The following is an 11,573-nucleotide window of genomic DNA, read 5'->3' as shown; positions in this document are numbered from 1 at the left end:
TCCTTTTGAATAAGCAGAATTTGTAACATATGAACAAAATTTACATTTTTAATAAAGAAAAATGTATATATGGGAATATTTAATACTTTTTTTCCCAAAAAAAAAAAAAACCTTAAAATTAAATTAAATTAAATTAATTTATTTTTTTTTATGCTTAAAATATAATTACTTCTAAAACCTTTTTTATAGTATTATTTTTAAAGTGTAAAAAGTGGTAAGTAGAACATATAACAAAATTTTATTAAAATTCTATTTATATATGAGTATATATATATATAGCTACATATAACTAAATATAAATAAAATTTTCTATTAAATGAATTTATTTTAAATGAAAATTAAAATATATTTTTTCTTTTTTTTTTTTTTTTTTATAAATTTATTTTTATATACAATTGTATTTTTATAAAATGTATTACAAGCATACTATACATTTTTTTTTTTTTTTTTTTTTTTTTTTTTTTTTTTTTCTGTCCTCTACCCGATATTCATTTATCTAATTAATTTTTTTTTTTAAGAAAAAAATTAAAATATATTATTTGATACATGATATTATAAAAAAAATAAGTTATTCATATATATATAAATATATATATATATATACAAAAAAAAAAAAAAAAAAGAAAAAAACAATTTTGATGCTTTTGTTCCTATAAATTTTTTATTATTCTCATTGATTCATTTTTTCTGATAAGTTTACAAAACAATTTATTTATAATAAATTAATAAAAAAAAAAAAAAAAATGTACATTTATTATTTTTTTTATATATAATTAGATTAATCAGAATTTTGTTTTTATTCTATCAATATAATAATTTCTTTTTTAACTTAAAATGTTTTCAACAAGGTAATTTAAAGAAAAAAAAATATATAATTTTAATTTTATCATAAGAATGTTTTTATATTAATATATATGTATTTTTATATATAAAATTTTTATATTATTTTAGGAGTGAATATGATAGGGGAGTAAACACATTTTCTCCAGAGGGAAGACTTTTTCAAGTAGAATATGCACTGGGAGCTATAAAGGTATAATGAAAAAATATAACAAAAAAAAAAATTAAAATAAAATAATAAAAGAAGAAAAGAAAGAGAAATACAAAACTGAAAAAAAAAAAAAAAAAATAACAAAAAAAGAAAAGTAGCTATAATAAAAGTATCTCATACGAAATTTTTAAAAATACAAAATTTAATATTTTATAGATAGTTAAATTATATTCATTTAATTTATTTTATTAATATCCCTCTTGGTTATTTATAGTTAGGAAGTACTGCTGTAGGTATATGTGTAAATGATGGAGTAATATTAGCATCAGAAAGAAGAATATCTTCAGCATTGATAGAAAAAGATTCTGTTGAAAAATTATTAGCAATAGATGACCATATAGGTTGTGCAATGAGTGGACTAATGGCAGATGCAAGGACTTTAATTGATTATGCGAGAGTAGAATGTAATCATTATAAGTTCATATATAATGAAAATATAAACATTAAATCATGTGTAGAATTAATATCTGAATTAGCATTAGATTTTTCTAATTTATCTGATAATAAACGAAAAAAGATTATGAGTAGACCATTTGGTGTTGCATTATTAATAGGAGGAGTTGACAAAAACGGCCCATGTTTATGGTATACTGAGCCATCAGGAACGAACACTAGATTCTTAGCTGCATCTATCGGATCAGCACAAGAAGGGGCAGAATTATTATTACAAGAAAATTATAATAAAAATATGAGTTTTCAAGAAGCAGAAATATTAGCCTTAACAGTTTTAAGGCAAGTTATGGAAGATAAATTATCTTCTACAAATGTTGAAATTGCTGCTATTAAGAAATCAGAAAAAACCTTTTATAAATACAATTCTGAAGATATTTCTAGAATTATTGATATATTACCATCACCTACTTACCCTACAATTGACATGACAGCATAAAAATAAAAACAAAAAAATACATTATATCAAAATATATAAATACTTGTGTAATTAATTTCCTTTAAATCATTATATTTATTTATTTTTTTCCATTTTCTTTCTTATTTTTCTTCTTTTTTTTTTTCTTTTTTTTTTTTTTTTTTTTTTTTTTTTTTTTTTTTTTTTTTTTTTTTTTTTTTTTTTTTTTTTTTTTTTTTTTTTTTTTTTTTTTTTTTTTTTTTTTTTTTTTTTTTTAACTAATATATTTTATATTTTTAAAAGACATTACAACTACTTAACATTTTTTTAAGCATATTATAATTTAATTGCAATTTTTTCATTAACTTTGAATTTAATATTCCTTTTTAAAACATATATATATACATATATATATATATATACAATTTAATTATTTTAAAAAAAAAAAAAAAAAAAAATCAAGCTTCTATTTTTTTTGTTGAATAAATTTATATACATATATGTATTAAATATATTTTCTACTAATTAGTTCTATATATTCCATTTTATAAATTTTTTTTTTTTTAAATTTATAAAAGATGAAATAAATTAGATATATTTTAAGACAAATAATTTGTATGTATATAAAATAAGATAAAAAAAAAAAAAAGCATAAATTCCTCTTTTTTTTTTCTTTCTTTTTTTTTTTATTTAGTTAAACGATTATAAAAGGATTGTGTATATGTTTAGCCATCTGTGTAGATTTAACAAAATCGTAATAAGAAATATTATAATGTTTCATGAATGCTTTATTAGAAGTTTGCAATAACATTCTTAAATTTATAGGAGGAATATTAGGTTTATAAACTAAATCATTAAAATTTTTATTAAAATCTTCATAATTATATTTTTTCACGAGTTCTTTATAATATTCAATATAATTATCATAATATTTACTCATGTAAGCAACGTGTCTGGGTATTATTCTTAATCTAAAACTGTAACTAAAATATTGAGGAAAACAAAGTATATCTGGAAATTTTTTATTTAAATGTCTAATTAAGTAAAGTAGTTTAGGTCTTATTGTTCTATATATATTGTATGTAAATATTCTAGGATATTTTTTAATTAATTTTTTCAAATCTTCTTCTTCTATACTTTCATGTAAATATAACAACTCTTTATATTTTTTTTTTAAATTTCCAAAAGCATAAAATTGCGGAATATCATATAATATTTTTAGTAATTCTTTGTATGAGTAATTTAAGTCATTTTTATAATGAGATATTCTCTTTAATATTGTGTGTTTATTTACTAATGATAATCTAGGGGATTTCTTTATAATATTTTTTATCATCTCTAAGTTTAATCCATCTGTAATGATTTCCTTTGTATTTATGACTTGTTCACCACTTAAATTAAAATTTATTTCATTTTTTTTAATTTTATTCTCTTTTTCGTAACATTTTTCAAAAAAACTTTTTAATTCATTAGATGTTTTAAAATGATTTTTTAAAAAATAATATATTTTATCATAATTTTTTATAAAGTATTCTAATTTATCTTGTTCGTTTTTACCTTCTTCGTTTTTATCTTCTTCGTTTTTATCTTCTTCGTTTTTATCTTCTTCGTTTTTATCTTCTTCTCTTTTATCTACTTCGTTTTTATCTTCTTCGTTTTTATCTTCTTCATTTTTATCTTCTTCATTTTTATCTTCTTCATTTTTATCTTCTTCATTTTTATCTTTTTCGTTTTTATCTTTTTCGTTGGAAATTTTTAGATTAACACTTGAAATATTATTATTGAAATTACTATTTTTCATGTTATCATTTTCTGATATGTTAATGTTTTCTGTTTCCTCATTATAAATGACATTTAATATATTTTTTTTTTGTTCACTTTCTTCTTTTTCATTTATTATTTCTTCTCCTTGTTTATTTTCATTATTATAATTAGTTATATTTTTATCTTTTATAATTTTTGTAAAATCAACCTGGTCTTTATTTTTTATATAATAATTAATTACTTTGTCTAAATTTCCGAAAATTAAAAAAAAAATTGCAGATTCGTCATGGCAATCTGGGTAAAATAAAAAGCGAATGTCTATATTCAAAAATCTAAATATAGAATAAATATCAAAATTAAAATATTCTTTTGATTTTAATTTATTTATAATATTAAGAAAAAAATTTTTATCTTTTTGTAGCATAACTAACAAATTTTCCTTATAACCTATTGCATAATTATCTAAACTTTTTAATTCTTCATTATTTTTTTTTGCAATTTTTTTTATTCTCATAAATTTACAATTAAAATTTTTCAATCGAAATTCTAATGCCCACTTAAATGCATTCAAATATTTTTCAGGTAATTCATCAATAAGTTTATCCTCATTTCCATTAAAAAAACTACCTAATATTGTATTATCTATTTTCTTTATATTTTTTAAATTTTCAATATATTTACGACTTTCAAATATTTTAAAACAATTTTTTTTTAATTTTTCCTGTTCTTTATTTTGAACAATTGGTGACTTCTTTAAATAAAATAAGTTATTTTTACTTCTTCTATTATAGCAATTATTTATTAGACATACTTTTTTCTTCTTATCATATAAAAAAACTAGATTATCATTATTAATTATATCTTTGTACTTTTTTATAATATTGCTATATATAACATTTATACATCTAATGTAACAAAAATTTAAATTGAAATATGCAATAACTATAACAAAAAAAAGAAAAACATTCATTTCTTTTTTTTTTTTTTTTTTTTTTAAAGTTAATACTATTTCATAATATGTTATATCTTTCTTTTTTAAAATTGAGATAAATTAACAAAAAAAAAATTAGAGAAATATAATTAAAATATATAATTTTAATACAAATTAAAAACATAAAAAAAAAAAAAAAAAAACTTTTAATACCTTAAAAAACTTATAAGAAGAAAAAAGAAGAAAAAATTTACAGTTTTACAATATTTTTATAAAAAGTAATTAAACAAAAAAAAAAAATAAAGTCTTAAAAAAGAGAAATAATGTAATAATAATATCATAATAATGAAAAATATATTTATTCATATTGTTGACGTATAGAAATTAAAAAGATATACAAAAACTTGATTTTTTTTTAAATTTTAAATTTATAACAAAAATAATATACAGATGTAAAAATATATATAAAAAAACTATTAATGAAAAAATATTTATTTTTAATAATTTTATAAAAATGAATTATATAAAAAATCAATTATATTAACTAAATTGAAGAAATAATTTCTAATAAAATATGAAAAATAAAAAAAAAAAAAGAAAGTTTATAAAAATTATACTATAATAAAAAAGAGGTAATATATATAATAGGTAACACACTAATTTATAAAATGTATTTTTTAAAATAAAAAAAAAAAAATTATAAATAAAAATCAAAAATATGAGAGTTACCTTATAAAAAAAAATACCTATTTTTTTTTTTTTTTTTAATATAGTAACTATTTATAAATCATATCATAAAATTAAATGACAATATTTTTTATTCAAGGAAAAAAAGGCTGAAATATACTTAAAAATTTTATATAAATTTAAATTAAAAAAAAAAGAATAATATTTAAATATATAATTAAAAAAAATGTAAAATGGGAATTATCAAGTAAAAATACATCTCAAATATATTTTTAATATATATATATATATATATATGTATTTTATTAATTATATAAAATGTTAAAGTATGTTAGTAATATAAATAAAAAGCTAATATATAAATTACACATTGAAAATGACAAAATTATCGATATGCCTATGTTTTTGGTTGATAACATATATATAAGAAATAAAAAAGAATTAATTATATTATTAACTAATGCTATTTTTTTTAACAAAACAGAATTTCTAGATAATTATAAAAAAGTTTTAATGAAAAATAACAATTACAATAATATTAATAAAGGTGAAAATATAAATAATAATATTAAATATAATAATAGTATTAACGATCATAAGACTACATGTGATATTAATAATCTTAATTATAATAATAAAACTATTAATTTTATAATTAATGAAAATAAGAATAACTATGATGACAAATTAAAATTCCCTATTAATAAAGACATTCATTCTATTAGAGATAAAGATACATGTGAGCTTAAATTTAATTATTATAAATATAATAATGAAGAATATAATGATTTAATAAATAGCTTATCAGAAAAATATTATGACATCGATTATTACAACTCAGATTATTTAGATATTTTTGAAGATGAAAAGGAGTATATTAATTATTTAGAATCTATAAAAAAGAATGAAAATGACGAAATAAAAGGAAAAGAATATTCATTAATTGGTTATATTCCAAATGACTATTTTTTTTTCTCCTTTAAAAATAGAATAATATCAATTAAAGAAATTTTATCTTTTAATGATTTATTTTCTCTTATTTGTTTATTCAGTAAAATAAAGGATGTAGATATTATGAAAATATTAGCTGAAGAATATATTAAAAATATAGAAATGAAAAAATATAAAAAAGTTAATAATAAACATATTATACATTTGTTAAATATATTTATTAAGATAAATTACGAAAAAAATAATATTCATAACATCATTAAGAGTTTACTAGAAAATGTGTATATAAATGTTTTAAGTAATGATTTGAAGTTATCAACTTTATGTTTTTCGTGTTTGTCAAGATTACATTTATATAACATTTTATTTTATGATTATATTTCTAATTTTATTAAGAATATTGACAAATGCTCTCACTTATCATGTTCTATATTACTTCACTGTATAGGGTATTATAAGCATTATTTAATCCAGAAAAAAAGAGATATATATAAAGAGATAAAAAGTTATAAGAATGCAGTAAAAAAATACAATGATTCAAAAATATATAATGAAAAGAAAAACACTTTACTTAAAAATGATAAATATATAATAAATGATGTAAAAACAAATATTTTGAGATTTCAATTATCTAAAAAAAATAGAGATCTAATAAATGAGTTAGAATATAAAATAATTGAAAATTTAATAAAAATGGATTTAGAAAATATCTCTGGAAAATCTATAAGTTGTATATTGCATTATTATTATTTGATAAATAAAAGGATCTTAAATGATAATGATCATATCTTATTTAGTAAATTAATTGACATTTTAATAAGAAATAACATAAATTTTATTAAACCTAGAAGTTTTCTTATGTCTTCATATACATTAATTTTACATAAATATTTCACAAATATTGACATATCTGCATATTTTCTTATGCAGTGTTCTAAACTAATTAAATCTCTAAAAAAAAAAATATACATAGAAAATTTACTTTTTGTTTTAATTGGTTTCTCTCAAAATCAACTAATAGTTTATAAAAACAAAAATAATAAATTTCCTAAAATATATATAGATAGAAAAAATAATAAATTACATAATTTCAAAATAGAAAATAAATATATTGATATGTTAGAAAAATCGGAAAATGAGATAAATCTTTTAAAAAAAAAAGATGTAGATCCTATTAGTTGCAGATCAGCCATATTATATATTTTTAATGAGATAACCAATTTAGATTATGAGTTAAATAAAAACCAAATTCTTTTATATCTACAATTATTTTCAAGTTTTGATATAAAATTAAATACAGACATAAAACAAAAATTATTTATACTAATTATTAATTCTGTTAACGATTTGATATCTTCAATTAATTTTGTTTTTCAATTAGCCATAAAAATATATGGTATTCTTAGTAATTATATGAAGACAATAGCTTTGCATTATTTAGAAAAAGTCGACTTTGAATTATGTAAATTTTATAAATTAATAAAAAATAATGAAAAATACTTTTATAATTATATACAAAGTGATAATTATAACAAGAAGGAGTATTCATTTTTATGTGATGTAAATACTTTGTCAAGTATTCTTTTCATATTTGATCAAATAGATGTAAGTAAAAGGGATTTTATACTAAATCTTTTAAATTTATTACAAAATAATAATTACTTATTATTAACATATAAAAAAAATAAGTTTTCTTCTTATATTTATATGATTCATTATATTGGATATATGCCTACTGAAAAGAAACATAAGGAATTTATTGATTTTATTTATACTAATTTATCTGATTACATAGATTTATCTTATAAGGAATATTTGCAAAAAAAAGAGAATATACATTTAGATAACATATATGGTGTTAAAAAAGAAATAAATTCAGAAGAGAAACCTGAAGTAGACATAAATAAATATAATGAAGAGCATATAGAAAATAAATCTAATAAAATCGTAATTGAAAATTTAAATGAAAATATGAATAAATATGAAGATGAAAATTATTTTAATGAAGTAAATCATAAAATCATAAATGATAAAATATATATAAAAGATTTAATATTATTATTAGATTCTATAAGAATTAATAAAGCTTATAATTATAACTTACTTATTAGTAACATAATTAATATGGTAAATATATGTAAAAATATATATATATATATGTAAATAAATAAATAAATATATGTTTATAATTTATATTTTTACAGATGAATACGGAAAAAATAAGAATGTTACAAGATGATGACATTGAATTAATAAATTATATTTTTATAGATATGGGTTTAATGAATAAATATATAATGGATGAAGCAAAGTAATATAAAAAAGAAAGAATAATAAATAAATAAACAAATAAAAAAAAAAAAAAAAAAACATAATTAAAAAAATTTCATATAACAAAAAATAATTACAAAATCCTTTTTTTTTTTTTTCTTTTTAATTAATATAATAGGAAAAGGGGATTAACTATTGGATTAAATTCATGATTTGTTCTCTATATTTTTTTATGTTGCTATTTATAATCATATATAAAAATCATATAATACATTTATATATGATAATGCTTTAAAAAAAAATTAATTAAATTACTAATAATATTTTTTAATTAAATATTTTAAATATATGTATTGTTTTTAAAAATGAATTACACCTTTATTTTTTTGTTTTGTTTTGTTTGTTTTTTTTTTAAAATAAACTACTTATTTATTTTAATTAAAATTTACGTGTATATATTTTTTTTTTTTTTTTTTCCTTTTTTAATTATATATATACATATATGTTGTAATTTTTAATTTTGTATATGATGAAAATAATGTGGTCAAAATATTTTTTTACGGAATAATTGAATAAATATATTGAGATTAAACCTTTTTGTAAAAAAAAAAAAAAAAAAAAAAAAAAAAAAGAAAAAGAAAAATAAACATTTTTTACATTTTTTCAAGAGTATTAATTATATTTATATTTCTTTTAAATATATTTCTACAATATTCTTCGCAATTATCTTCTCTCATATTAAACAAATCATAATTTTGAAAATTTATTATAACATTCCATATATTTTCTTTATTTATATATTTTTTTAATTGCTTTATAAAAATACTACAAATAATTTTTTTTAACTTATAGCTATCTAAAAATACTTTTTTTATTTTAAAAATTCTGAAAAGGAATAGAAAAGATTCCGTATAACAGCTTAATTCTAGTAATACTAAACTTAGCAAAAAATTTGCTAAAACATTCTGATTATTTAAATTTATAGTTAATTTGATACAATTAAAGAAATCATATATCCATTTTTTTTTATACAAATTTGCATTTAAAAATATTATATTTTTAATAATATATTTTTCTTTATCATCTAAAGCTAAATAATACTCATTATAGTTTTTAATGAATTCCTCCTTATCTGTTTTTTTTATATAGGAATTTTCGATATTAAAGAATTCCTTATTTTCTAAATTATTTTTTTTTTCATTGTTGTTTTTATTTGTTTTCCTTATGTGTTTTTTTACATCTTCTATTTTTTCCATAAAATCATTTTCAATTATAAATTTATCTTCTTCATATACATATATATATTTACAATTTTTCGTAAAAGAATCTAAATAAAAGTAATTTTTTAAAAAGTTATAATATTCACTATTGTGCTTATAAATCTCAAATGCCTCAATAAATTTTTCATTTGACCATATTAAATTTTGTTTTTTTGTAATTATATTTCCTATATGCATCTGACAAATATTATTTCTAAAATTAAATTTAATTAATGATGGCATCTGAGATACATTTAACAAAAGATATTTACCTTTATAGTTTAAATTTTCTAAATTTTGAAACTTTTTACATGAGAATAGTAATATATTAAAATAATTTAATAAATAATCATTATATTTATTTTTTTTTTTGAAAATATCACCATTTAAATGATTTGATATAAAACCAAATTTATCATTATTACAATAATATTTTGAGTTAAAAGTTATAAAAAAATGAAAATTACATTTATAAAAAATATCTTTAAAATGTGCATATATATATTTTTTATCATCAAATACCTCTCCACATATATTCATACCTATAAATTTTTCTAAATCATGAAAAGGAAGACCATCTATACTTAAACTATTTACAAATTCATATTTATTTATGAATTGAAATGGCAAACAAGCATAAATACAGTTATCATTTTTTCTATTCTTTTTTATTATTTCAGCTTTCTTTTCATTATTACACACATTTCTAATAGAAAAAATTCTAACAAAAAAACATTTATATACTGAATCATATTTATAAATCCATCCTCTAACGATAGAATGTTTTTTTATGTTTTTCAAAAAATTTTCTTTTCCTAAATCTCCAAATATTATTGATCTTTTATACTTTGCTAATCCATCTTTGTCTTTTTTCATATTTTCAATCATAAAAACACTATTTAAATTTTCGTTGTATAAATTTAAGTTAAAGCAGCCATAATTTATATGAAAATAATTATTAGTAAAAGGAATAAAAGATATGTCACAAAATCCTACATCATTATTCTTGATTTCATCTTCAAAAGAATTTTTAATTTCACATTTTTCTTCAGAACTATCACTATTATTTTCTTCACTTTTTTTTTTTTGCTTATTAATTTGTAATTTATTTTCTTTTATTTTAGGATTTTTCATAATATAACTGTCTGTTTTTTTTATTTTATGGGAATTTATTGCTATATTTTTATTATTATTATTATTTATTTCATTACCTATTTTTTTCATTTTCATGTTATTTATTTTAACACTTTCGTTGTTCAATGAATCTCTTTTAATATAATTTTTCATAACTTTTTTTACAGTTCTAGAACTTACATAATTACTATTGATATAATCATAATAGTCATTAGTAGAATTATCAAAATTTCTTAAAAATATATTACATAAATTATTAATTGAATTATTTTTTTCTAAAATATTAAAAGATTTTTCCATTTCTTCTACTAAAAAATTGCTATATTCCTTCACATCATTTTTATGTTCCTTATTTTTAAAGAAACTTTGAAAATTATCTCCCTTTTTTAATTCCTCATTTTTTTTATTAAAAAAAAAATCTGCGTTATACTTTTTAAAAAAGGGAAATTCATTTTTTAATTCTTCTATTAACTTTTCATAAGCTTTTTTTTCGGTATATTTCATTTTTTTTTTTTTTTTTTTTATAGTATCGTTAACGTATTACAATTTCTAAAAAAATATGTCACAAAAATACGTAGAACATATCTATATGTATTATGTTTGAAAAATTACAAATAAAATAAATTTAATATTAGAGATATATACTAACAAAATAAAAAGACAAAAACAAAAAAAAAA

At 16.7% G+C, this 11,573-nt stretch overlaps 4 protein-coding genes across 4 annotated transcripts; 2 read left to right on the top strand and 2 right to left on the bottom strand.

The window, feature by feature from the left end:
• Nucleotides 1-834: 834 nt before the first annotated feature.
• Nucleotides 835-1,940, top strand: PGAL8A_00097500 (proteasome subunit alpha type-5, putative; the record flags this gene model as incomplete). Its single annotated transcript, XM_028672366.1, has 3 exons — nucleotides 835-848; nucleotides 952-1,033; nucleotides 1,266-1,940. The coding sequence occupies 3 exons, from the start codon at nucleotides 835-837 to the stop codon at nucleotides 1,938-1,940; spliced, it is 771 nt and encodes a 256-aa protein (XP_028526091.1).
• Nucleotides 1,941-2,592: 652 nt separating this feature from the next.
• PGAL8A_00097400 (conserved Plasmodium protein, unknown function) lies at nucleotides 2,593-4,632 on the bottom strand (the record flags this gene model as incomplete). The annotated part of the gene is made up of 1 exon (XM_028672355.1): nucleotides 2,593-4,632. The coding sequence occupies one exon, from the start codon at nucleotides 4,630-4,632 to the stop codon at nucleotides 2,593-2,595; it is 2,040 nt and encodes a 679-aa protein (XP_028526090.1).
• Nucleotides 4,633-5,598: 966 nt separating this feature from the next.
• PGAL8A_00097300 (conserved Plasmodium protein, unknown function) lies at nucleotides 5,599-8,714 on the top strand (the record flags this gene model as incomplete). The annotated part of the gene is made up of 3 exons (XM_028672344.1): nucleotides 5,599-8,358; nucleotides 8,436-8,542; nucleotides 8,681-8,714. The coding sequence occupies 3 exons, from the start codon at nucleotides 5,599-5,601 to the stop codon at nucleotides 8,712-8,714; spliced, it is 2,901 nt and encodes a 966-aa protein (XP_028526089.1).
• A 441-nt stretch (nucleotides 8,715-9,155) lies between these two features.
• PGAL8A_00097200 (conserved Plasmodium protein, unknown function) lies at nucleotides 9,156-11,399 on the bottom strand (the record flags this gene model as incomplete). Its single annotated transcript, XM_028672333.1, has 1 exon — nucleotides 9,156-11,399. One exon carries the CDS (start codon nucleotides 11,397-11,399, stop codon nucleotides 9,156-9,158), a length of 2,244 nt encoding a protein of 747 aa, XP_028526088.1.
• Nucleotides 11,400-11,573: the final 174 nt, after the last annotated feature.

Source organism: Plasmodium gallinaceum (genome assembly GCF_900005855.1).
Source record: "Plasmodium gallinaceum strain 8A genome assembly, contig: PGAL8A_v1_62, whole genome shotgun sequence".
Classification (NCBI taxonomy): Eukaryota; Apicomplexa; class Aconoidasida; order Haemosporida; family Plasmodiidae; genus Plasmodium; species Plasmodium gallinaceum.
This window is presented reverse-complemented; position numbering and strand designations above follow the sequence as displayed.